General features: G+C 35.2%; 3 protein-coding genes across 6 annotated transcripts; 1 reads left to right on the plus strand and 2 right to left on the minus strand.

Moving 5' to 3' along the window:
• Positions 1-437: 437 nt before the first annotated feature.
• LOC140872751 (ethylene-responsive transcription factor RAP2-12-like) lies at positions 438-2,960 on the minus strand. 2 transcript variants are annotated; one of them, XM_073275731.1, is made up of 2 exons: positions 2,581-2,960; positions 438-1,510 (listed from the first exon to the last, which is right to left on the minus strand). In XM_073275731.1, the coding sequence occupies exons 1-2, from the start codon at positions 2,846-2,848 to the stop codon at positions 738-740; spliced, it is 1,041 nt and encodes a 346-aa protein (XP_073131832.1). In that variant the 5' UTR covers positions 2,849-2,960; the 3' UTR covers positions 438-737. The 2 variants fall into 2 exon arrangements, with proteins under 2 accessions (XP_073131832.1, XP_073131763.1); XM_073275662.1 differs by having other exon boundaries at positions 2,572-2,959.
• A 383-nt stretch (positions 2,961-3,343) lies between these two features.
• LOC140872881 (uncharacterized) lies at positions 3,344-8,439 on the minus strand. Its single transcript, XM_073275832.1, has 8 exons — positions 8,117-8,439; positions 7,771-8,010; positions 7,381-7,482; positions 5,863-6,294; positions 5,208-5,360; positions 4,944-5,085; positions 4,216-4,457; positions 3,344-4,081 (listed from the first exon to the last, which is right to left on the minus strand). The coding sequence occupies exons 1-8, from the start codon at positions 8,342-8,344 to the stop codon at positions 3,875-3,877; spliced, it is 1,746 nt and encodes a 581-aa protein (XP_073131933.1). The 5' UTR covers positions 8,345-8,439; the 3' UTR covers positions 3,344-3,874.
• A 6,806-nt stretch (positions 8,440-15,245) lies between these two features.
• Positions 15,246-27,156, plus strand: LOC140887355 (1-phosphatidylinositol-3-phosphate 5-kinase FAB1B). Of its 3 annotated transcripts, none has more exons than XM_073294565.1 (12): positions 15,246-15,879; positions 15,974-16,786; positions 17,573-18,316; positions 19,244-19,397; positions 19,915-20,259; positions 20,601-21,452; positions 21,588-21,919; positions 22,292-22,415; positions 22,495-22,665; positions 23,564-25,099; positions 25,957-26,223; positions 26,480-27,156. In XM_073294565.1, the coding sequence occupies exons 2-12, from the start codon at positions 16,191-16,193 to the stop codon at positions 26,807-26,809; spliced, it is 5,451 nt and encodes a 1,816-aa protein (XP_073150666.1). In that variant the 5' UTR covers positions 15,246-15,879; positions 15,974-16,190; the 3' UTR covers positions 26,810-27,156. The 3 variants fall into 3 exon arrangements, with proteins under 3 accessions (XP_073150666.1, XP_073150675.1, XP_073150683.1); XM_073294574.1 differs by having other exon boundaries at positions 15,246-15,624; XM_073294582.1 differs by lacking the exons at positions 15,246-15,879; positions 15,974-16,786 and adding an exon at positions 16,911-16,981 and having other exon boundaries at positions 17,576-18,316.
• The last annotated feature ends 606 nt before the right edge of the window (positions 27,157-27,762 follow it).

A 27,762-nucleotide genomic window follows, 5' to 3' on the forward strand; every position in this document is an offset into this window, starting at 1 on the left:
ATTTTCGAGTACTAAAAAAATATTTATATTAATAACACATTTATCTTATTTGGATGAAAATCGGTACAAAACATTAAAAATATGATACTCATATGTGATATTTGAGTACCCAATGTGTTAGATCTGGTACAAATATATGATTTTTGAGTACTCAAACACATGTTGCAAGTTCACATTTATAAAGATGTTTAGATCTTATACTTAAAATTATATTTTTTGTACTCGATCTTGAACAACTAATGCTCAAATATCATGTATTTGTACCATATTTTCAATGTTTTATACTTAATTTTATCCGAGAAAAATAATGTGGGCCCAGGGAGTGCGAACAAATTTTTTCTAACAAAGGACTGATTCTTAATTTGATTTGAAACTATGTAACGAAACTATGACACTTCACCTGCATTTCAGCCATAAAAAGAAGACAAGAGAATCCAAATACAAATGGCCAGAATATTCAAGCATCAGTCATCAATTTAATTTTATCATCCCACACAGAACTAACATTCAAATTCTTTTTCCAAGCACAAATCCACGAAGATAGATGGCATCTACTTATGTACTTACTACTGCTCAAAAACCGAAGAAAAACATTTATTATATCATCATCCATGGCTTAATCAGCTCCTCAGCCAACACACCTGAACGAGGCAAATAAGAGACATCATACCAGTAGGCAGTATGCTTGCATGTGGCCAACCTTATCCACTGAGAAGCCAGGATTGAGTCGATGGGGTTCAGATTCCACCCATCATCGAAGGAGAAATATCGTCAAAAGTCCAAAAGGCTCCGTCGAGAAAGGCATCAACTGAGGAATCCCAATTACTACCATCAGCATACGTCTGAAATAGTTTCATCTGAGAATCAAAATCTGCGGCATCTTCAGGAATCCTGTTCAGCGTATTCCTATCATTACATGATGCCAGATCATGTGAAGTTGACTTCACTTTTTTTGCTGGGTTAGCATCCTCCACAAACAGATCATCCCCAACAACAGTTGACAGAATCGACGATATTTCTGGAGTCTCTGCATGGTTCTCTCCCCAACCAAAATCCGAACAGACGAAAGGGTCAAAGGAGTCGAAAGAATTGCTCCCTTGCATCACCCGTGGGTTATGCTCTGGGAAATCCAAAGACTCTGAGTGATCATTGCTTGTGATGAACTTTTGATTCGTATTGGGATGAACCAGGTCCGAACGATCCTTAGGTGGCACTTTACCATAATTTATTTTATCTGTCCTTGAAGCAGAGCCTGGGGCATCTTCAGGAAAATTCAACTTCGCTTTCTTTCCTCTGATCCTTCGTGCCTCTGTATCATATGCTTTTGCAGCTTCCTCGGCAGTGTTAAAAGTTCCAAGCCAAACTCTGACCCCTTTCCTTGGATCGCGGATCTCAGCAGCCCATTTACCCCATGGACGTTGTCGAATCCCTCTGTACTGATTCTTCCTCTTTCTTTTTGAGGACTTTTCAGCATCCTCGTCAAATTCCGAAAACTTGACAGTTTTCCGATCTTCCAAATACATGAAAAAATCTCAAACAAAAGAATTGAAGGAGATGAAGGGGGTACGGGACATATTTTTACCCAAAGCCCGAGAGATATTTTATTGAATCTCCAAGAAAATGAGTTGATAGTACCTTACTTTTCAATCTTATGAATTTAATTCCCCAAAACAGTATGATAATCATAACAATTCACAGATTCTTGACTAGATAAAAGTATTAGAAAAATACCTGAACACAAGACGCTGCTAATTAAAATGCGCAAAGGGTACAGTTGGATCTTCTTTTAAACAAATTAATGGACGAAGGCAACTGTTTCACTAGACTAACTGTTCTTCAGAAAATTAGGCACACACACAGGCAAGAGTCAATGAAGCAGAATACAAACATCACCGCAAATTTATTATACTACAGATTGTTCCCCCAAAAAAAAGATATGCTCTTGATACAAGCTAAACTTCAGGGTTCAAATATCACAATGCATTTCAAATCCTTTAATATCAGGGTCTCTTAAAAAGATACATCAGAACACCAAGTCCTTATGAAGAAAAACAAGTCTATAAACAAAATCTTAGATTAATTAGATAGTTAAAGGATACACGAAGAATACTAAAAATAAACCTTTTTATTCAATCAAACAGATAAACTCCCAGTAAATTCTATTATATTATATTATACTAACCAAAAATGCGAAATGATAAAAAAAAAAAATCAATCCAAAATTTTATTCAGCATGCTTAAAGAAATAAGTCGATTGTCAATCTTAACACCTAATAAAATAATCATAATAATCAAAACCAATAATTTCTTTATTAATTTATACACGAATCCTACCATTAAGAAGCTATCACCCCTAAAATAAAATCCAAACTAAGCAAATGAGTTACAAAAGCCATCAAATTTCCAAAACGGTTACACCCCCATTAGCTTGTATAACAAATTTACTGCCGCATAAAAATTTAGTCTTTCATCATAGTACCAAAAAAAAAAATCTTTCAGCTCATCAGACAAAAGGTCATAGTAGGATTCAATAAAACCCCAAAACAATCTTGTTTTGGAAAACAGACTCACCAACATTACCAGGCAGAGTTTCACATTTGGAAGCAGACTTCTTTTGCACATTGAACTCCGGTTCATGATGATCGGAGCGATCCTTGAACTCCTGAAAAGCAGCTTCGAGATCATCGTCAAAGTCAACGGCCGACCAAGATCTCACTGGCTTGGAGTGATGCTTGTTCTGATTAAGATCGGCGGCGCCTCTTCCCCACAACATCTCGGGGGTGACAGAGCGCCGGCGCGACGTCCGGCTCGGCCGCAAAATATCGGATATGATAGCTCCTCCGCACATTCCAGAATGCGATAAGTGTTATTTCTTGGCGAAAAAAATTGGTGCAAATTTGTAGGAAGATGAGAATTAGGTTGAAATGGAATTGTTGGTAGCGTCGAATCGATGTCTTGTTTGTTTATGCTGCCAAAGGTACAAGCATGTTTTATGCTCTGATTTTACGTTTTTGCCCCTGCTCAACATGGTCGGCCTAAAATAATACCCTCCCCAAAGGAAAAAGGAAAACATGGTCATTGTGTTTGATTTTTTCTTTTTTCTGTTTATATTTAAATTTGTTCAGATGGCATCATAGTGTTTGATTTTATTTTTTGTATTTAAATTTGTTACATTATTCTCTTGGAGAGTTAATTTATAAAATATGATGCTACATATATAAGAAATATTAAATCACATATACAATGTTAATGATGTAATGCAATAGTTTCAAACCCTTAAAACATAATTTCCAGGTTATAACATTATGTAATTTAATATAATAATCTACAATGTTTAGGGGGAAAAAAAAGAAGGATGCCATATTCGAGAAATGAAGATGTGGATTATATCTATCTAACTAGCCATGCAAAACAATCACAAGTTCAACAACTTGTAAATGAATCAACAAAACAACGATGTGATATTCCAAAAAATTCAAAGTAATCTAAATCAATATTATGTTTTATTTGAAATTAAGTCTGTATCCAACTAAAATCTTGCCCAAGCCAGCGAATTAGTCGACGGGTAGCTGAAAAGATAACCAAGAACACAACACATCATTTTCATCAACCCACTTCTCGAACCGGTCTTTCCTCTCTTTCGCAGCAAAGGAAATCTAACATAACCAATAAATCAAACTCGCGCAGACCGAACAGGTTATAGGAAACCGTGTGCCAACACTGATGGCATTCACAGATTTGCGGTAAAACAGTAGCATACTAAGTGGCAATGCTATTTAGATTGCATGCAAAGATGAGGAAAAAAAATGCTCTGACCTATCACTTGAATACAACAGCAAGTGCAACTCTAGCCACAATCTTATGTGGCTTCTTATCACAGGTAAAGCTGGATGAGTTCATCACTAACCACAGACGGGGTTAGAACACCTAAATCCGTAAAAAGTAGGGTAAGATACTGTGGTGGGGTATAATCTCTGGCCGATGTTTCGACCTCAACCTTTGATGGGATTGGTACCCCAAAATCAATGGGACGTAGAGCAGGCACCATGTCTTTTTGGTCTAGAGGATACATGCGAGCGAACTGCAAGTAACACGAAACCATTGAGCGTTTAAACAAAATGCTATCTGAAACATCCGTATGCAAAATAATGAACCAAATTCAACATGCAGAAGTGCCTGTTATTATATATGTGCAAACGAATTGATGCAGTATACCTTGTAACTTTCGGCGGCTACGTATACTGGTTTACTCATGCTCTTGGCAACCAATGCAATTTGGTAGGTACCCATCATATTTATTATACCTCCACTTTCAACTACTCCATCAGCACCAACAAACACCATGTCTACTTCATCCATGCTATATGCCACAGCAGAGTCGATTAGGAGCTTGACAGGCACATTAAGCTTGGTGAGCTCATTGGATAATCGTAATCCAGTTCGATCCGGCCTCCCTTCTGCATTTCATGGTTGACTTATACGCTTAGTCAAGCTGCCAGTTTGTTTAAGTTAAAACATTGAACTAATATGGCTTAATCTATTTCACATCCAGATACACATTTTAATTGCCACATGGCCCACATCATAAAGACTGTGCTCATCAAAATACCAGGATAGTACAAATCAGTGGTTACACATATGGCTTCCATACATCATTAAAAAACTATGCACGTACAACGGTACAAGTTCTCTCTTATTGTAATCTGAAAATAAAAAGGCATTAACCAATAGTCTTTTTTAGTTACTTTTTTTGGACGTTCATCAACTTCCCAACAAATATAAGCAGATACAAGTCCACCAAAGGACTGGAACACATAGATTTTGGCATAAAGAAAACTAGGAATAACAATCAAACTTCCAATGCATATTGCAAGGTCTTCAAATTCAAACTTATATAAAGCAAAAATATACAAGTAGCAAGAAGTCAACACACGAATAAACACCTGTGCAAAAAACTCGAAAGAGCTTCTTGTTCTGAGCAGCTGTTCTCAAAACTTCCAGCACGACTCGAGAGAAGCCATGCACCAGAATGGTACAGCCATCAAAAATAAAATCTTGACTAAGCATTGCAATGATCTTCCGTGCCTGAAATATTTCAACAGCTTTCCACATCAATACATATAGGCATTTGATGCAGTGACAGATGCAATTTGATATGTGAAGAATGATAATCATTAGAGAATTTAAATGATCTTGTCAACGGATACCTTGTACGATATCTCACCAAACTTCTCGGCGCGTTCAATCAGTCTAGACTTTGCTGAACCAAAGTCCTCGTATTCTAAGGCTGAAGTTCTTGTCACATATCTCATGAACAGATCACATCCAGCAGTTAAAGAGATGGAAGTTGTGTCCCATGACTGCAAAAAACGATGAGGAAGGTTATTTAATAGTTAAAATTTATTTGTAAAATGGGTGCATGATCCAACAGCAAGACATTACTAAAACAACTCTTAGTAAGGGATAATCCAAACATCAGGAACATCAGCTGTAAAAAAGCATTTCGAGCATTCTTCTAAGTAGTTCCAACAACAATAAGTATCATTCAACTTTAATTGTGAGACTCGAAGGAGCGAGAATCAATAAAATGATAACAAAAGTTTGTCCAAGATTTTTTTTTTTTAAAAAAAAGGATACATTTTTTGAGAAAATGTGTGGAAAACAGTAAAGATCGAGTGGTCGCATACGTACTTTGTTTAGTTTCTACTTAAATTTTATGCAATCTCACAATGAGATACTGCCTATGAAATGATGAATCATGCGGGTGACAATTGCTTTTACATCAAACAAGTAAAAACCGTAAATGAGCTTTGAACTTCAAGAGATAAACCATAAATAATAAATAAAGATAAAAACAAGTACTTTAAGCGAATCAGACGCTCTTTTGAGTTCAATCTCCAGTTCCATCATAGTGGTAGCTTGACTGGATCGAATAACCGAGGACAAAGCCCTAATCGCCGCCACGGCCTCAGCCAAATCCGGCTGTTTCCGCCAGTTATTGAACTCATCGACCACGCTGAGCTTCTTATCTTCCTCCCCGCCGGACGTATAATGATCGGAAAAGGCATCGTCGGGGTAGTGGCCAACGGCGGATTGCGCCTGAGCCAGCCAATCACTCGTGACAACCCCATGGTGCGCGGCGCGTGTCTGGTAGTAAAGGGAGACTTGAGGGTTAGGGTTGTCGGCGGCCATGGCGGTGGAAGCGGAGGAAAGGGGCCCGCCGTCAGGGTTGGTGACGGTGTCGTTTTGGTGCAGCTTGTCGAGAATGAAGGAAGCTGATCTGTGCCACATCTGCTTATGTCTTGAATTTGTCCTGTTTCGAGGCAATCGAATATGAATCAGAATTTATGCGAAATCGCCGGTGGAATTCGGGTGATTTTTTAGACCAACTGATGATGAAGTTTATGGCTTTTTTCTTGGGTTTAATGTTAATTAAATTAATAATGGTGGCGGTGGCACCAAGCTATTTGGTTCATTTTCCTGGTTCGGTTTGGACTATGATTGGGAATTCAATTCAGTTTAAAATAACATACTAACAATTTTTTTGCAAATAAAAATCCAAGTTAAGAATCTGGGCAAGCCCATTGATTTAGCTAAGCCCAATTTATTAAAAGCATGTGTTTTCTTAACGCGGACTAAAAATTGTCCCAAATCCCTATAAATTACCCATTAATCCACGCGATTATAAATAAAAATAACAATGCATCAATTAGTTTTTAGTTTTTACATCTTGGTCACCTAGTTTCAAACAGTACTGCTATTCTCTTACATGGCCCCTGTAATATTACAAATTAAAATAAATGGGAGAAAAGAAGCTTGTCTCATTCACTTTTATTTTTGCTTAGATAGATTATGTATGATTTATTATCTGTCATATGAGTCACACTAAAACATCAATGCAAATAAATGACATTTGATTGATTTAGTCGCTTGGGTTGAAAAAAGATGCAAGTTATTGGATAAAACCGAACGTGAATAAGTTACAAAATTAAACTCAAAATAGGTCAGCTTATTAGACTAAAATTGCAATTAAAAAAACACGTAAACAACAACACGACGGTGATGGTAAAACTTAAATCTTCCGAGATATCTCACATCATACAAGAATCGCCGTCGAAAATGATTGCTTTCAAGTCTTCGTTCATCCTTGTTCACAAGGACCCATCTTAAAGACAATTGTCATTTCATCCCGAATTCCCCTGTTTTCGACATCGACAAACTAACGTAAGATTCGACTAAAAAATAACCAGTTAAGGCTAATAATTTGAAAGGGTGTGATGTAATATAATCACCCGATCTTCAGGAAGAAAATGGTGGTGTTTCCAGTCAAAAAAGTCGAAATGAATTTCACATTTTTCGGTGGATGAGACCAAAAACAACCACAAGTCCCATAACAAGACAATGATCCTCGTAGGGCTCTACCACCATCGTCAGCACATCTTCTCCCAGAACAACTCCACTGTTTGTTGTCTTTCTTTTAACCTGTACTAAAATTTACACACGGCTGATAATTAATGTCTAATCAAGTTACATATATACCCAAAAACAAAAGGCAAAATTGCATAGGATATATCTTTATCAAATTCCGAGATTGTTCATAACTCTTCATAAAAAAAAAATAAGTATTTATTAACTCCTTGTGTTTACAAATCTTGAAAGTTGAATACGTGAACTCCTATTTTATTTTTATTTTTTTGCATGTATGATTTTCAGCAATCTCTTGATTTCACGTGATATGTATACAATTAACCCAAAAAATAAGTTCATTACCTCAGCAACAAGCTTGCCGAACTTGTCGACTATCCTGCAAGATGACTTGCAAATTTGAGATTCCATAACACATTCACGAGCCAGGTTTTTATCCAATCCAACCACAACCTTGTACGACGAGACCCCTCCGAGAAATCCCAGGACTTTCCTAATGTTAAGGACTTTCGTCACGCGAAATTCGGGTTTTTTCTTGTTCTTAGCTGATCTGTAGCCCTCCCACAACCCAAGAACAGAGAGTTTCTGAGAAAAAGTAGACATGCATATTGAATGGTTTGAGAATGACATTAACCGAGAGACGATCGCGCACAAGTGCAAATAAAATGCTAAGTGATTTTCTTTTACGTACCTTCGCGATTACGGTGAACAAAACTCTGCCCTTAGCATCCATGATGTCGACTAGTTTGCTGCATTTTACGTGGTAATTATCAACTCGATAAACGATGCGGCCGTCTGAATCGAACACGGTGCAACCGTTGCTGCCTGGTATGAGAGATTTCATCAACAGGGTGAATATTTTTTGTTTGGAACAAAGGGGAGTAGAAGAGGAAAGCGTTTGAGGATACACTTTTGCCATGTTAAAAAGAAAAAAAGAAACTTGATTGTGCCCAAAATTAATATTTCTTGAGGAGTTCTATTTAGTACAGTTGCGTTGTACCGCATGACTTATAAAGTGGCCAATAGAACTCTTGCTTTTATATTGGGAGTTAGTGCATGGTGTATTGTATTGAGATACTTTCTTGCAACTTATCAAGTGCTTTGTGAATGTCTCACACCCCCATGGGTAGGCAGAGAGTTAGGATGATTTGGTTATTTTTCTCCAAACATATATTAATTTTATTTATGACGTTAAATTCACGGTTGTTACTTTTCATTGCGCACGGGATAATATAACAAAGTTTCGAGAATATCATTGACTTGCCTTATATCGTTATACTTTTTAATATCCAACATCCTAATAATGTAAAGAATGTTTGCAAAAAAAAAAAAAAAAAATTATGCATTTTGTAGAAACGGTTAATATATAAAAGCTAGTGCAAAATCTGAGTTTAATAAATGATTTTAAGCCAATAATCACTTTTCTTAGTGATTTCATATATACTATTTTATAGAATTCGTTGATGAATTCGGGGTATAAATCCGAATACTCAAGTTTTAGTTTAACTGATACAACAGATAAATTGTCTATAGATCCAAACATTGTTCGATCTTCGCGGGTGAATAAAAATATTGGTTCCGTATTGTTCACAAGTGTGCTCAAATTGAAAACCAAGTTGGGTGAGATTCGTGACTTCTTCGGTCCTACATGACCTAAAGAGGGAAGCACTTTCATTTTCATATTCATGCATAACATCGACGCTTCCCTCCATGTTGACATAAAAGATTATCCAAGTGACCATTCAGACCACAAGATTTCTTCATCTTTGCATTAAGATACAACAACTTGCTTTTGTTTTTTCCCCCTTTAATATTACCATATGTTAGTCTTATATTTTGGGATTCTTGCATGGTGTGCATTTTGTATATTTGTGCAAATTCTTAATCTTTTCTTCCCATTTATTCTACTACTATGTCTGTTTTTAAACTTGGTGTTATCACCCACTGATTATATTAAGGTGGTATATATGATAGCAAATCCATGCTTGTTAGTATTTAATGATCGGTAGCCTTTTGTCCTTCATGTTTGGTTAGGTATCCTCCACATAAGCGTAGGATGCCAACTGACCCCAAAAATTTGGCTTCCGTGGCTAATCTACCTTTATCAACAGTTTAAAAGCCATTTCTAGCATTATCTAATTATTATCAAATTTTTTATGCTGAAACCGCAGCCTCTTCGTTTTGATACGTGTTGTGTAAATCTGGGTTAGCGCAGTAGCCTGCAAGTCACACTAATTAAATGAATTGTATTGTGCAAATACCTTTTGCGCCGATGAGACAAACTCATCCGATAAAATATCATGATCATTGATTAAACGTTCAGTTATTTCACAGTTAATCATCGCGTATTTTTTATTGTTTTATCACAAACTTTTGGTCAACATTTTCTTCAAAAGCTTGAAGTGATGATATGGTTCTTTTCATATCTGAAATGCAATACTTGGATCCCACTAAAAAAAATGATTTTATTTTCTGTCTTTTTTTCCCCGGAATTTGAGACTAGGCTAGCTTTGTCGTCTGACATCTTGGATTATCCCCTTTTGATCCAAATATCTTAATATGCTAGCTGAAGAGACCTCAATAAAACAGTGAGCAGGGTCGAATTTAATTAACTGGAGACTAAGTAATAAAATGGACACGAGCATAATTATTTGAGCTGGCCTCATAATTATTGCGATCGATATTTTGGCCAACAAATTAAAGGAGTGTTTGTAATCACTAATAAAAAGTGATGGTCCAAATTAAGTGCAAAAAAAATTCAGATCAAATTCAGAAAATACAGTTCGAATTAAAACTTTGCGGGAATCTATTTTCCTTAAATTTTTTGCACTCCAATGATATTTTCAGAAATACAGCTGGTGTACACTTCACTTATTAAACGGAAGCCACAAAATTAAAGGCAGGTAATAAGTCATGAGACGCTATACGTGCATGTTTTTTGATTTTTCATCAAGGACATTTATTAAATATCAAATTAATCTATGGGGAAAACATATTTTATCATAGAATAAACAAATAATTTTCTGGTCCACTGATTTATCAAATTTTGGGTTTTGATCAATTAAGTATTCAAAATTTGGTTTAGTATGTTAACAACGTTTTATTTATATTTCCGTAATTGATTGGATAAATAGGGACTGAAAAAGTCAATGCTATCACATGACCATTGTCCATGTGGAGATCCAATGGCCATTTTTTTTTTCTTTGCAGTTCAGATGTACATGTGAATATCTGAAATGAAAAACCTCGAATGAAAAACCTAGATATAATATATATATATATATATATATATATATATATATCAAATTTGATATTATGAGCATTCATGATGTGCACTTTTGTGTGCACCGCTGACGTGGCATTCTCTAAATCCAATAGATGAACGCCACATCAGCAGGTGCACACATAAGTGCATATGATAGGTGCTCACCATTTCAAAACTCATATATATATATATATATATATATATGTTAAATATAATTTTTGTGCAACGTTTTTTGACATTTTAATTTTTCTTCTTTCATTTCAATTTCGAATATTAATAACTTAATTTTCATATTTCAGTTTTAATCCTGCATTGTTTCGATTTTCGGCAATTTCAATTATTTTTTCGAAAATACTTACGTGACACTATACACGTCAGCTCCACATCAGCACTGTATTAATGACACATCAACACCACATCAAAAAAGAACTAAAATTGTCAAAAATAAAGAAAACAGACTAAAACTGAAATATGAAAATATAGAAGATTGAAATCGCAAAGTGACAGATATATAAGACCAAAAAAACAATTTTCCCTAATTTTTAAATTTTTTTAAAAAAAACCACTTCATTTATGATATTTTTACGTGGAGTAATATGTGCGCGTGAAATAGATCGTCTCTGTATTATTGTATAGATATATGACAACAAAACATGTTTGTCCAATTCCAATGGGTTCGATCTGTGTCTCACCAAAAAATTTGAACCCAAACCAGACTCGACCATCCTCAATTTTTAGACTTGTGCGGCTAAACCCTCCCCAAAATCCGATGAGTTCGGTCCGTGTTGAGCCCACATACATGTCCAGATTGTAAAGACATTTTTTTAAAAGGCATCTACTAAATTATCATAATTAATTTTACATCTATCTATACTATATATTAAGCAAGAACACTTTAATTGGTCTCTTGATTTTTCCAACCACAAATTGCCAAAAAAAAAAAAAACCTCATAAAAGTGTCAAATCACAAAAAAAATGCATATCATATTAAATTAAACATTTTAAAAATAAATGTTATATAATATACGTATAACACATAATATTTATGTATTACATTACTCACACTATACGTGTGCATTATCTCTATTAACATTTAATGTACCTATTCAATCTAACTTACCGTTTAATTGTATTAAGCTCGAAATATATTCTTAATTTGTTTTCTAATCACCAATGTCTTGTTACATTTTCTCACAACCTTATAGTATTTCTTCCCTCTCAAAGTAATTTTTTTTCCTCATGTTTTTCATATTTTTCAGTTCTCCCACATTTTCTTCCTCTTTTTTCGTCCGATATTTTTTTTATTTTCATATGTGTATATATATACACGTATTTATATGTATATATATATTTGTATGTATACATTGCATTTAAGAGAAAAATAAATAGAACAAACTTATATACATAGAGACTTGATTTTATAAATAAATGTTTAATCCCATATATTATATGAGTTTGTTATAGATATCAAATACATCGGAAAAGGTAAAATATTATATAAAATTACAATTATACACTAATTCATATTAAAATTTGATTATCTTGCTAAATTATTATTTTAATACAACTAATTGTTATTAAAATAAATTAATTTATTATAAAATAAATAAAATAATATTATTTGGGAAAAATTAGTATTACTCATACTCCAACGACATAAAGTGTAAAGAGAATTTCAATAAAAAAATGTATGCCTTTACTATAACAATATATCGATTTTTATGAGTGGTAGGAAAAAATCACAAGTCGAACTAAAAAATTTAAAACAGTACAATTTATTTCACTAAGTTGTTGTTATATATACACATTTATATTTTTGGGACCATAGTTGTAGTAATATATTTGAGATGAATAAAAATGTATTTTATGTTTTTTAGATTATGAAAGCCTATAATTTAAAATTTAAAAGATAACAGGCAATTTTTTAAAATATAAATTATAGAAATGAGTTAGAAAAATAATTTCTCCGAGGTACTGCTCCATACATTGGATTAGACCCAATATAAATTAATAATCCAACGACATATTCCATGTTTGGTTCATTTACAATAAAATAAAACCCACTTCATCAGCCCGTTATAATTCTTTATAATCGATGTACAAACATCCCTCAGCCTCAACGCGACGATTTTAACATCATCAATGTGATATACGTGTGTCAAGATATTTAAAATGATAATTTAAGTTATAAACAAATTTGGGCATTATCTTGGTTTAGAGATTATTAAATAACAATTATAACTTTTTTAAAACCAAAATAACAATTATAATTAAACACATATGGTAAGGTAATTTGCATATTACAATTTACATCATAATATACAAATTTAATTCATCTTGCTAAAATTATACCAAACACCATACATCATCGTATCATCTTATTTATTCCTATATGCCATCCTTTTATCCCTCATATTTCATCATTTTTCATCTCATGATATGCAACAAGCGATACTTAAACGCATGTATTTTAATCAAGTAAACATACAAAAAAAAATTAAAAAACTGAATATTAATACATTCATCAATATTAGTATATTACATCCAAATATTACTAGTTTAATAACAAGTAATGACCATGAACGATGGAAGACAACATTGCAAATTAGTTAAGATTAGAGATGATATCATCCATCATTTCAATGTAATTTTTTTTAATTAATACATGTTAAGACGAGTTTACTAAAACTCGTAATCCATCTCAGGCTCACATTTAAACCCGTTGACTAACCTGCCCCAAATAAAACTAGTTTAAAATGTGAGATCCGGTTTAAAACCCAATACATTAGACCATTACCATCCATAACTCGGAAGAGCTTCCCCAAAAGTGCGTTGAACATGGCACATCTGCTAAACTAATAACAATATGTAGAGAAACACGTTTTCACTTGCCTCTATCGCTCTACTACCAAAAATAGTTGTATTTTTCCAGTTTGCGTACAATATAGATAATGAGAAATTTCAAGTGGTCCAGCTCATTGATTTATTTATTGTCATCTTTGAAACGAAATTTTTGGTACGTGCCGCAATTTAGGATATACTTGACAAGTCATCTCTTGTTATAAATCTTTTGTTTGGATAATGACATGAGAACAATGACTTAGGTCTTATAGATATAAATTTCTAAGTTAAGTCGATTTAATTTATATTTATAATAAAAAATATTATTTTTTAATATCGAGTTAAATAGGAGATTTGTATCATAAGTATGACTTGTAAATTACAACACTGCCTCGTAGGGTTTTTTTTTAATCATAATACTATAATATTAGTTAGATTCTTCATTTTTTAGTTTATGTAACTTGATATAACCGAAGGATAATCTACACTAGTGTCTATTTTTGGTCGGAAAAAATATTTGAAATCGAAAACTCTAAATTATCATATCACTCTCAAATAAGAAAATTACTATTAGCCATATTAAAATTAAAATTAACCAAAGGTTTATATATTTCAATTAAATATTATAATATTTTATACAAATTAATCTCTAAATTCTTAGTTTTACTACAACTTCTTAATTTTTACACAAAATTAATTGACACTAAAATATTTTTTAGGATCATGGAATCTGCAACTGCTATTGCCATTTGATATATATTGAGTAAACTTTCGATCTAAGTTAGTTGGATAAATCACGTGGACAAATCATATGTGATAGACAAACCCCGGCTGATAGACTCACCCACTCCACCAGCTCGTATATCTTTTCGGATCTAAAATATTTTAATATATACACAGATAATGCATTGAAATATACTAGCGTGATGATACTCCATCTGTTTCATTGATATATGCAAGTGTGTGTTTTTACACAGTTTTAAAAAGTGTTTGAGAAAGTAAATTTTAGAAAAAAAAACGCATCATATTTTTTTTATTTAATAAATATTTTAATATAATAAAATAATCATACAAATATGTAATGATATTAATTTAATATGTATAAACTGGTAATGAATATGAGGGATAACATTAAATATGAAGGCAAAACATATTTGGGGCGGATGTAAAATAAAATGTAACCTATATGAATGAAATGGAGAAAGTATTTAGTAAATTTGATTTTGCTGCATAGTTTAGATATCATATTACTAGCATCAGTATATGTATGTATTTTTTAATTCATGTTTATCAAGCAAAAATTATTTATATGAAAAATATTAATTTTTATATAAAAAATATTGATACGATCGAAATGATCGAAATGTCTCAAAAATGTTTAAAAAAAGATAAAATTTAATGGTAATCCAGCTAACAAATTCATTATTTCGAGAAGATGATACTTAACATAATTAGTACGCGGTTCCGTTCCAATATGATAAACTTACCGGTTTAAATTAAATTAAATTAAATTAAATTAAATTAAATGAATTAAACAAATTGTTGTTAATCAGTAATCACTACAACTGATTTTTGCAGCCAGATCAGACTTCTTAATTCGTACAGTTATTAAAACCCTAAAGTACCCCTGGAGACAGAAGACAAAAGGCAATACGTACACGTGGAAAATTTGGATTGGTCGAGACTTTTGAATTTCTATTTTAACTTTCGTTGATTGAGAGCACAGCACATCAATTTACAGTCCCTTGAATATTATTTATTGTTTATAATTTGATTTGATGACAGAGATTTTTTCCTTTTAATTGTTTATTAATGTTGGGAGAAAATAATGAATTTACTTCTCTCGCGTGTGATCGATGAATTTGCAATCACGATGGGGGAGAAATGGTGAATGAATTGGGCAGTCATACGGTGCTTTTATCGAATTAGAATTAGAATCAGGAGGAGAGTGATTTGCTGACCCATCGATTGGCATTGGATTTCTTTCAGGATTCGTGTGTTCTTGATTTTATTGTGCGATTTCATGTTCAAGGGCTGAGGCTTGAATTTCTTTTATTTTTTTGCCCCCCTCAATTTTTTGCTGTTTTCTTGGGGTAATAGATTCTGAATTATTTATTTACCTTTTTCGATGCTTTACATATGTCTTGAAATTTGAATTTAAGTAGTGGGCTAGTGTTGGAAATCCGAATTAGATTGGGTTCAGGGTTATCTGAATTGATAATCGGCACATTTAGGGTTCGGTTGGTGGAATTTGTTAAATTTCATCACGGAGGCGCCACAGGGGTGGATTCAATTCATCTATTTTTTTTGGGTGTTAGATTTACTGTCTTGGGAATTGATGATATTAGGTATTGTCATAACGAAAAAATAAGAATTAGTTCAGTTCCCGCAGTCATTGTTGTAGGTGTTGATTGAAGGAAATTATGTATTCTGTGTATCCAGGTATCTAGAGCGTGTTCGGATGTTTGCTTAAAAATTCTGGAGGTATTCCAGAAAGTTTGAAAACCATCCATTTGGAGTTTGATTGATCTTGTTGACCGATTCATTTTGAAATTGGATAACTGGCATGTTTCTGTTATTTACTCGGGGGAAGGGTGTACAAGTGGACTTTGTAGTAAGCAAATGATAATATCAAAATGAGAGGGAAAATAAGAAGTCTATGGATGCTACCAATAAGAATTTCTCTGATCTGATAGGGTTATTAAAGTCCTGGATCCCTTGGCGGTCCGAGCCAGCTCATGTGTCAAGGGATTTTTGGATGCCCGATCAGAGTTGCAGGGTATGCTACGAATGTGATACCCAGTTCACCTTATTCAACCGTAGGCACCATTGTCGTCTCTGCGGCCGAATTTTTTGCGGAAAGTGTACTTCAAATTGGATTCCTACGCCACCCCGTGAACCTGAGATTCCACGGGAAGAGGGGGATATTAGGGTCTGTAATTACTGCTTCATGCAATGGCAGCAAGGCTTGTCGGCACCCGTTGATGATGGAATCCAGGTCTCCAAAGTGGACCTCATCAGCACCTCACCATCTGCCACCAGTTTTATCAGCACCAAATCCTGTGGAACCTGTGACAGTAGTAGCGTTACCTTTGTTTCATTACCTCAGTCTTGTGCAATTAGCCCACCTCAATCAGAAACAATGGAGACTACAATAGAAAGGCAAAGTGTTAAAGCAACAACAAGCAATGATTATGCCGTGGAAATAGTAGAACAAGGCATAACTCAGAACCAATTTGGATTATGCTCCAACAGGTTCTTCTTTCTGCATTTCCTTTTTTACTGCTTGAACTAATCAGTTAGTTCTTATTCTATCAGAAAGCCTTGGTTTCTTAGATAGTTAACAGTATTCTACTTATTCAGTGAGCGGCTTTGGGGTTCTTCCGAAGTGTGCATGATATTAGATTCAGTATGGACGGAGGCATTGCACTTCAAGTTTTATTCCAATCGGTGGTGTTTTGTTTGTTTCATGGATATTTCCGCATGTGATTGCTAAATTTTGCTAAAGAACCTGATATTGATGAAACTACTTCTGGACTATGATATTGCTTTTCAGTTTCCTCAGTGTGAGTTTCGTGTCCTATCAGTTCTTAATTCGTAATCCACGTACCAATGAGTGTAAAATCTGATACTTAGTCATCACATGATAGCCAATTCAAGCATACCCCAGGATGTAACTCTGTTCATTCTTGTAGAATAGATTATTTTATATGGATTTGTGCTGTGAATGTGAATATAATCTTGGTGAAATGACCGAGTAAGTTCTTATAGTTTTTCTACGTATAATGTAGTAAGGTGTTAAGTTTGTTTTTGTCATTGTATATCAAGCGTTCAAATAGATCTTAAAAGTATCCACGTGTCAATCATTTTGAAAGAGCTCTCTATTATTGCATATCATAATAATGCAATCAGTGTCTTTTACCAACTAGAACACAGGTGCAATCAGCATCATGGTAGCTTTTACTCTGAGAAGTTATAATTTATCTGCTGTCGCCTCTGTTGGTGCGATTACTAATTGTTCCCTGCGAATTCTCTTTACAGGAGTGATGATGATGATGATGATGAATATGGAGTATATCACTTGGGTTCAAGGACTAGTTCATATTCTCAGATTAATGGCTATTATGGTCATGTTCCGTTTGAAGATATGGACAATAGCTACGAATCCCATAAAGTTCATCCTGAAAGCATTGCTCTCGATTCAGAAAGTCGGAGCAGTTCTCCATTTCATGATATTTTTGATTCTCAGGCTTCTGATGATGTCCACCAGATCGTGAAAAAAATTGTTGAGGATGACATCGGTGACGATGATGAGGCACCTTCTTTGTATGCTGCTGAAGATGTTGACACTGAACCTGTTGATTTTGAAAATAATGGAGTCCTGTGGCTCCCTCCTGAACCAGAAGACGAAGAAGATGAAAGGGAGGCAGTTTTGTTTGAGGATGATGATCATGGGGATGCCACCGGAGAATGGGGGTACTTGCGCAGTTCAAGCAGCTTTGGGAGTGGCGAATGTCGGAGCAGGGACAAATCAAATGAGGAGCATAAGAAAGTCATTAAGAACGTGGTTGATGGCCATTTCCGAGCTTTAATAGCGCAACTCTTGCAGGTAGAGAATCTTCTTACAGCAGAGGAAACCGATGGAGAGAGTTGGGTAGAAATAATCACGGCCTTGTCGTGGGAGGCTGCTACATTGTTGAAGCCAGATATGAGCAAGGGTGGGCAGATGGATCCAGGGGGCTATGTGAAAGTCAAATGTTTGGCTTCTGGGCGTCGGAGTGAGAGGTGATAGCTCGATTTTTTGCTCTGTTGCTTGTTATATTTATCTTATGGCGCCTGGTAAAGTTTTTTTTGTGAATGTATGGCTTCATATATAAATGTTTTGTTATGAGTTATTGGTCTTTTGAGGACATATTGTATGATCCCGCAAAAAAATGAAATGGAGTTGAATTTGATATTAATTTGGAACAGTTAAGAGATGGGTGATTATATGCATGACTAACTCTCCCATTGGTACTTTTCTCCCTTGCATGTTTTAATGAATTTTATTATATTGTTTCATTACAACATGTCATTAGAAATATTTTGGAGCCATTCCAGATAATAGATGAGAACTGCTTTTAGGTTGGAATGCAGTTCTCAGTCATATCTCTGCTACTTAAGTAGCATGAGCTCTTAAAAAATTTGTAGATTGGGGAACTGAAAGTTTGAGGTGGTGGATAAGTCCTGGGCTGTGTTGTCTAGAGGAAATGTCTAAGTTGAAGAATTGAGTTTAGTTGGCAAAGCTGTGATCTTGTGAGAAATCTGTTTATGTGTTTTGTAGGCCGGGAAGGGAGGGGTCTACTGGGAGGGTATTGATTCCCTTTTATTTATTCTCTTTGTATATGTGTTTTCGTGTGAATCTTCATTGGCTTTATTCCTAATATTTATATAATTGAGTGAAATGCTGATTAATTTGATTGTTTAATATGAATATGTTGCTTATTTTCCTTAGAATCAATCAGGCTGTTACTGATGAATCATTATAAACAATAACAGACGATTCTGGGACTGTCTTCACGATATTTGAGAACTTACTGCCGTCAAAAAATATGTGAATTATTTTAAAACTGTTTCATTCCTCAGTTTTAATGCAGATTTCTTCTTCTTTTTTTAGATTAGATAATGTTCTCATGCAGCCTTACAAACTTCATATTTTTTAATCCTTGATAGCATGGTGATCAAAGGAGTTGTTTGCAAGAAAAATTTAGCTCATCGACGGATGCCTTCACAAATTGAGAAACCTCGGGTGCTAATGCTTGGTGGGGCTCTCGAATACCAGCGTGTTTCTAATGCTCTTTCAAGCTTTGATACTTTGTTACAGCAGGTTGAGTTGATTATCCTTTTTCAATGATTTTAAGCGAAGTCTGAATCTTCCGTTTGCTGATATTATTGTTGTTGTTGTTGTTGTTATAATTATTATTATGATTATTATTATTATCATCATTAAACACCATCTGCGCCTTAATTCGGTTTCAGCATCCATGAGACTGAACTAGGCCAAGAATTCTGGTCACGCAAAGAGCAAATGATTGCAAAGCTCGGATATTTTGTCGAGGAATTACATTGTAAAAGATTTTAAGAAGGCCTTTTTACATAAGACCCGCAAGATTAAAAGGCCACAAGTTCTTGAATGTGACATGAATTGTCCCAATTAAAACAGCTTCCATCAATTTAGAAGTAAAAAAGTGAACCTGATTCTTCCCATTGAACCCAGTTATCAAAGCAGAGAAATCTCGATTTTCCTTGCTAGTTCGACATGGTCTCAACATTGTGCTATTTTCTTTTATATGAAACTAATGCGTTTTTATTATGTTCTTGCTTCTTTTTAAATTCATTTCCAGGAAATGGATCATCTTAAGATGGCAGTTGCAAAAATAGATGCACACCATCCTGACATTCTTTTGGTGGAGAAATCTGTTTCGCGACATGCACAGGACTATCTGCTTGCAAAAGAAATATCCCTTGTTCTGAATATCAAAAGGCCACTCTTTGAGCGCATAGCCCGCTGCACGGGTGGCGAAATAGTCCCTACAATTGATAATCTTTCTGCTCAAAAGTTGGGATATTGTGATATGTTCCACGTCGAAAGGGTGTTAGAAGAGCATGGAACGGCTGGACAGAGTGGAAAGAAGCTGGCGAAGACGCTGATGTATTTTGAAGGTTGTCCAAAGCCGTTGGGTTGCACGGTATGTCTACTGCCAGAACAATAGTAATTATACTAATTATTCTGATGTTGATAAAATAATGAAAGTTATATCTATCATCATTCTTTTGAACACCAAATGATATGATATGAAAACGAGTGCAATTTTAATGCTTCAGTCTCTTAGACAATTTTAGTGTCTCGGGGAGCTTATTCTCCGAGCTTTTCTATTCAAGGTTGTTGCAGTCTACCTATTAATCACCTAGTTTTCCATTCATTAAAACTTTGTTTCTTATGTAAATTTTTTTTCCTACCTAAGGGTATAGTAACTCTCTTCAGAAATCTAACTGTTCTGATGGAGAATTAAGATGTTTATTGCATCAGATATTACTTCGAGGTGCCAATGGGGACGAGTTAAAGAAAGTAAAGCATGTTATACAATATGGGATTTTCGCTGCTTATCATTTAGCTCTGGAGACATCTTTTCTTGCTGATGAAGGTGCCTCTCTGCCAGAGCTACCATTAAACTCCCCAATTACAGTTGCAATTCCGGAAAAGCCAACAATTGAGAGGTCTATCTCAAGCGTTATTGGGTATACCATCCCTGCCAGTGAACAAACTCCTGGAGTTCAGTCATTCAAAGAACCACAGAGATCAAATAGTCTGCCTACTTCAGATCTGGTGAAGGCTGCAGTCACTTCCTTCCACAAAAATGAATGCACAGAGACGTCTATACTTCCAGCTCCTATGAGTTTTCTACATCCCAAAGCTCTTGTTTCATCTTCTGTCAATAACCATCAGTATCGTCCCTTGAATGAACCATCTGCTTCCCACTCATCAGAGGAAAGAGACCTAGTAGATTTTGCCATGGCTTCAGAGGCAAAAACTTTTGAAGCAGATGGACTGGCTGCTACCGAAGATTTTCTTAGTGCAAATTCTTATGATGATTCAACCACGAGAAGTATGACTAAGAATTTCTGCAACCTGGATGCAAACACAAATGGCTCAATTCCATCATCTTTTCTCACTGATAAAAAAATTATCCTGGAACAACCTGGGTTTAAGGAAGATTTTCCACCTTCCCCCTCGGACCATCAAAGCATCTTGGTTTCCTTATCATCACGATGCGTGTGGAAGGGAACTGTCTGTGAGAGATCCCATTTGTTTCGGATCAAATACTATGGAAGCTTTGACAAGCCACTGGGTCGTTTTCTGCGGGATCATTTATTTGATCAGGTACTCAATCCTCTCCCTGGTGGGCCTTGAAAGGATAATCCTCAATTAAGATCTGTACTTGTGTCTTTTTGCTGGCTTTTTGCTGGAGTTGTCTTAGATTTGTTTGGTACTGAGAGAGTCTAATATGTTTGACAGGCTTATAGATGCCGCTCATGTGAGATGCCCACAGAAGCTCATGTTCAATGTTATACTCACCTACAAGGTACTCTAACAATCTCAGTCAAGAAACTGCCAGAAATTCTTCTTCGTGGTGAAAAGGAAGGAAAGATTTGGATGTGGCATCGTTGCCTAAAGTGCCCAAGAACTAATGGTTTCCCGCCTGCAACTCGAAGGATTGTCATGTCTGATGCTGCATGGGGACTGTCCTTTGGAAAGTTTTTGGAGCTAAGCTTTTCAAATCACGCAGCAGCAAGCAGAGTGGCAAGCTGCGGCCATTCTTTACATAGAGACTGTCTTAGGTTTTATGGGTATGGTGTCTACATTCTCGCTCGCTCACTCACTCGTTTCTGAATTATTATAATGATGAGTTATGAATGTAAGTTATCAGTGTTTTTGTTGTCGAGTAAACATGAAAACCTGACCTTGGGGAATATTGAAGTCAAGTACAATGGTCAATGAAAAAGGTCTGTTCAGCTGGGCCATTTTGTTACCTTATTTTGGATGATAAAATTTTTAATAAATCTTAAAGAATGCATGATGAATGGCTAGCGAGCTAAGGAAACACATTAAACAGCACGCTGTTTTTTTTTTGTTGCTTCATAAAGCTTCAAGAGTGTTTGATTGTCGGGCAGCACTCTGTGTTTGTTTGGGAAAGTTTTATGATTCTTCATTATATGCAGGTTTGGGAATATGGTTGCTTGCTTTCGGTATGCGTCCATTGATGTTTACTCAGTCTACCTGCCTCCGTCAAAACTTGATTTTAGTTATGGAAGTCAGGAGTGGATTGAAAAAGAAATGAATGAGGTGAATGACACATTTGATCTTTGTCTTCAGTTTCATTTCACTTGTTTCCATGTCCCCAACATTTTTCCTTATCTGACAGGTGGCTTCGCGCGCAGAGTTTTTGTTCTCTGAAGTGCTTAATTCTCTCCGTCTTCTGGTGGAAAGAAAATCTGGCCCTGGTCAGCCCAATAATGGCACCAAAATTACTGAATCAAGACGCCAAATAACTGACCTAGAAGGGAAGTTGCAGAAGGAGAAGGAAGAATTTGAGGTCTGAAATTAATTTCAAATTTCAGTTATTTTTCTGTACTGGAGATCATGGATTGTATGCTGACAACATATTTTTTCATAAATCATAATTGATGTGAATATCAGTGCAACTGCAAACATCTGTTGCAGTGGGGGTTATGTTAATCAATCCTCTAACTTAACCCCTTGCTGTACACATGGTTTTGGTGAAAGAGAGATTATGCACTTTTCTTTGGGGGGCGGGGGCAATTGATTACCTGATTGCAGAGTTGATAGCTGTACATGTGGTCGTATGATGCATTTTGAAGGCCTATTCATTCTAAGAGATTATGTGTAGTTCTTATTTGTAAAACTCCAACCTAGTCCAGCATTATAAGCGCGATTGCATTCGTAACAAATATTTAACAAGAAAAACATTTTGTCTCTCCCTTGTACAGATGCAATCATAGCTCAAAAGTATTTTAGTGAATCATCTTATATGAGCATTTTTCTTTTTACGTTTGTCATCATTCATTCAACATTTTTTTTCTACCTCGTGATAATTATCATTTCTCATCAAGATTTTATCCTTGTGTTGCATACCATAGACTTTCTCTTGGACCGGATGTAACATTTTTGGTCGGTGTTTGCCATTGTATCTTGATCTTTCCAAGATGAAATTTAAAATCTAAAATATATAGTATTGAATCAATCTTCATCATTGGCTTTTTTGCTAGATTTTAATGGAATTACATTGCGCACTAGTTTGAAGTAAACTAGTAAAGCCAGTTTTTTTGGAAGCCTGGAATGGCCAATTATGAAAGTATATAGAAAATAGACACCGTTCTACTTGTGAGAGATTATAAGGAATAGTTTTAGAAATTATATTTCTAGTTCTTTTAAACTTAACGTGGCACCAACGCATGTTCCTAATTTGGCAGGAATCCTTCCAAAAAGTAGTGAAGACGGATGCAAGAAAAGGGCTGCATGCCATAGATATTCTTGAGCTGTATCGACTCAGACGACAAATCATTTTCCAGTCTTATATGTGGGACCGCCGCCTGATGCATGCAGATAGTTTTGATGACAAAAACCAACCAGGTGATGTGGAAGTCTCATGTTCAGAACCCATTCGGAAATCCCATAGTGTTGGTGAGAATCTTCATGATATCAATGTCCCTGTTAAGACTGGTGAAACTTTGTGTACTGCTGAATCTATTCCCGTTGATGCAAAATCTGTCCAAAATCCTGATGAAGAGGTCTGCAATAGGCACAGAGATTCTTCTGAGGTTGTTCATCTACCAACCGATGTGTGTCTTAACTCTGATCATGGAGATCAAGATCCAACTACATCTTTTGTTGGGGTGGATACCACGAGTGAATCTGATCCTCAGGAGTCAAATATTAGTGTCTGTAGATCCCTCTCTGACGGTCAAGCTCTTGTTTGTTTATCAGATACTCTTGAGGCAGCGTGGACTGGCGAAAACCACCCTGGTACTGAGATCCCTAAGAACATTAACTTTTCCGAGTCATTAGAAGCAGATACACCATCTACAATAGGCATATCTGAAAACTTGGATGTGGAAGACTCGGGGGAGGATTTGAGCCTGTCAAAGGTATCTCGGTCGCCTTCGGTTTTGTCAACAAGAGATTCTGATAATATGGAGGACGTTGTAAGCTGGTTAAGTATGCCGTTTATAAGTTTCTATCGATCATTAAACAAAAATTTTGTTGGACCTACCCAGAAACTGGATACGCTCGGTGAATACGATCCAGTATACATTTCATCATTTCAGGAGTCTGAACTCCAAGGTGGGGCCAAGTTGCTTCTGCCTGTGGGGATTAATGACACTGTCATTGCAGTGTATGACGATGAACCTACTAGTATTGTAGCTTATGCACTTGTTTCTCCTGAATTTCTTGCCCAAGTTTCTGATGAGCCGGAGAGACCTAAGGACATTGTTGGCTCGATGTTTTCTACGTTTTCTTTGGATGCTGGGCATTTTCAATCATTTCATTCTTCGGACGAAATGGTGCCGGATTCTTACAAAAGTCTTGGACCTGGAGATGAGAGCATCTCATCCTTGTCAACTGCTCGTAGCTCCTTGCCTGTGGATCTACTCTCTTTTACAAAATCTTTGCACACGAGAGTGTCTTTTTCTGACGATGGATCCAAGGTGAAATACGCAGTTACTTGTTACTATGCGAAGCGTTTTGAAAATCTTAGGAGTATATGTTGTCCATCCGAAATGGATTTTGTTAGATCCCTTAGCCGATGTAAGAAGTGGGGAGCTCAAGGTGGCAAGAGCAATGTATTTTTCGCTAAAACCTTGGATGATCGGTTTATCATAAAGCAAGTGACAAAGACTGAGCTGGAATCTTTCATTAAGTTTGCCCCTGGATATTTCAAGTATCTTTCAGAATCAATAGGCTCAGGAAGCCCAACGTGCCTAGCAAAGATCCTTGGAATTTATCAGGTATACTAGGACCTGTATAAAATAAGTTGAAAGTGATTTATTTTTCTACCCATGGTCACAAGGACTCGAGTCCTTTAGATGCTCATCTTAATTGTACGGCTTATTTTTGTTGCTCTTGGTTAGATACCCATCATAGCATATGTTTGCACTTTTAAGGTGCGTTTATTTGGATTGATAACTATAGGATTAGGATTAGGATTAGGATTAGGATTAGGATTAGGATGAGGATGAGGATGAGGATGAGGATGAGGATGAGCTTGTTAATCCAATCTTATCCATTGTTTACTTACAAAAAATCAATTTTCCTCAAATCTCAAAGCCCGTCATTCAACCCTGATTTCATAGGATTTCTCATTCTTAATTACATAAGTTATAGCATATCCTGAACAATATTTGTGGGAAAAAGTCCACAGAAATCCTGATATACCCTCCTTTAATTCCTGTTAATTTCTCCTCTTTTTTTATAACTCAGTTTATCAAAATTTTTTAAAATACATATTTTTATACCCAATAATTTTGATTAGTGAAAATGACTCACATTTGAATCAATAATATTTTACAATATTCAACAATTTATATGAATAGAAAATCAAACATAAGATTATTTATTATAGGGGGAGGGTAAAACTGTAATTCGTCCCTCAATCATTATTTCAATCTCAAAATTAATAACTCAAATTAAACATGTTATTGTTTATTCATCATTATTTCACATCCTTCAAAATTATTTTAATAGTCCAAGTATGATTTATTCACGTGTAATCTCATCCCACTAAGTAAACACAGTCTTATTATTAAAAATAAGTCGACTCATGGTTTTTCTAAAATACCTCATATCTGTCTGGTGTTTTCATAAGGTCACATCCAAGCATCTGAAAGGCGGGAAAGAATCCAAAATGGATCTGCTGGTCATGGAGAATCTCCTGTTTGGTAGAAATCTGACACGGCTCTATGATCTTAAAGGATCTTCCAGGTCTCGATATAATCCTGATTCTTCTGGAAGTAATAAGGTTTTGCTGGATCAGAACTTGATTGAAGCTATGCCTACTTCCCCAATTTTTGTTGGAAACAAGGCCAAGAGATTACTGGAAAGAGCAGTCTGGAATGACACTGCTTTTCTTGCTGTAAGTGTGTCTTTCTCATTGTAGTTGATTACAATCCAAGCATAAGCTGGAGGTGGTTGATTCTTGATTCTTTTAGTACTTTATTATTTATTTATTATTATTATTTGAAAGTGTTTTAGTGTTTTATTTTCTTTTGCTCATGCACGGGTATTTGTTATTTTCATTCTTGATTTTGTGAAGTATGAGAACCTTCACTCAACCGGATATGGATAATACATTTATTAACACACAGAATGAACAAAATATTTTAATGCAGTCAATAGATGTGATGGATTACTCGCTACTGGTCGGGGTCGATGAAGAGAAGCATGAGCTTGTTCTTGGGATTATAGATTTCATGAGACAGTATACATGGGACAAGCACTTAGAGACATGGGTTAAGGCATCGGGCTTCCTTGGCGGACCAAAAAATGTTTCCCCAACTGTAATTTCCCCGAAACAATACAAGAGGAGGTTCAGGAAAGCCATGACCACGTATTTTCTGATGGTTCCAGATCAATGGTCGCCTGCTACAATCATTCCCAGCAAGTCGCAGACAGATCTGTGCGATGAGACTAAATCACAGAGTGTGACACCCATCGAGTAAGGACCATTTGCTTATACATTTAATTTAATTAAACCCCAAAAGTGAGAGTTAAATCCTGTATCGGTGTCTCCGTATGTTCATATATTCTTTTGTGAAGCAGTTCGTTTTTTAATTCTCTTTAGAAGGAGAATTGATTGTTATTCATAGGAAAGAACAAATGTAGTTAAGGCCATTATCATTATCATAGTCCATATCTACATATTTTAAGAAGCTTCCACCCAAAAAATGGGTATTTTGTATAATTTTTTGCGTGGCTCTCTTCCCTTGAATTTTTTATGCTTGGAAAATGGAAGTTAATTAAGTTGTATATGAAATTAGCATTTGTGAGCAGGTTTGCTCTTTTCGTATGATTCGATTTCCTTTGAATAGAACGAATTGCACTTTCGTGTATTTTCATTATTTTCATTATTTTATTTTATTGATTGGTTATTATAGTTTTTTTTCCCGAAAAAAATTGATTATTATCAGTTTGTGGTGGTGGGAGGCAGGCGCTTTTCTTTCTGTATTTACACATAATTGATTTGATCATTATTTTAGCAATTTTCTAAAAAGTGTAAGGTGTGCCGGTAGCGGTGATCCATCGCCCAGCAGTCTAGACGATTTTTTTTAAAGTCGATATAATAAATATCTTGGGATATTCATGAGTTATTATAATATAAATATAATTTTTATGTCTTATATTTTTCAGTTTTTGTACGAAGTTCTTATAAAATTTTAATACAAATAATAATAACATGAATATTAATAGATATCAAGTCTTCATAATAACATAAGATTTAATTTTTTGCTTTGTTTTTTTTTTTCCGGTTCTTTGATATTTCTTTGTTTGTTTCTCGCGTCCTGTCCTTTTCTTTTAGTTTTTTAGTTTTAATTTTTTTTATAAAAAATAATAATCCCTATGCGGATTTCTGCCCGTCTAGATGACATCCAAGTCGCTTAGACAAGAGACTAGG

This window comes from Henckelia pumila, chromosome 1 (genome assembly GCF_033568475.1).
Source record: "Henckelia pumila isolate YLH828 chromosome 1, ASM3356847v2, whole genome shotgun sequence".
NCBI lineage: Eukaryota > Viridiplantae > Streptophyta > Magnoliopsida > Lamiales > Gesneriaceae > Henckelia > Henckelia pumila.

Coding starts and splice junctions, on each gene's coding strand:
- LOC140872881 (XM_073275832.1), bottom strand. CDS start 8,344: ATGGCAAAAGTGTATCCTCAAACGCTTTCCTCTTCTACTCCCCTTTGT. Junction 7,483..7,770: donor TCGGCAAGCTTGTTGCTGAG/GTAATGAACTTA, acceptor ATTTTAGTACAG/GTTAAAAGAAAGACAACAAA. Junction 5,361..5,862: donor GAGCGTCTGATTCGCTTAAA/GTACTTGTTTTT, acceptor CGTTTTTTGCAG/TCATGGGACACAACTTCCAT.
- LOC140872751 (XM_073275662.1), bottom strand. CDS start 2,848: ATGTGCGGAGGAGCTATCATATCCGATATTTTGCGGCCGAGCCGGACG. Junction 1,511..2,571: donor AACTCTGCCTGGTAATGTTG/GTGAGTCTGTTT, acceptor TGTATTTGGAAG/ATCGGAAAACTGTCAAGTTT.
- LOC140887355 (XM_073294565.1), top strand. CDS start 16,191: ATGGATGCTACCAATAAGAATTTCTCTGATCTGATAGGGTTATTAAAG. Junction 16,787..17,572: donor TTTGGATTATGCTCCAACAG/GTTCTTCTTTCT, acceptor TTCTCTTTACAG/GAGTGATGATGATGATGATG. Junction 21,453..21,587: donor GGGATCATTTATTTGATCAG/GTACTCAATCCT, acceptor TATGTTTGACAG/GCTTATAGATGCCGCTCATG.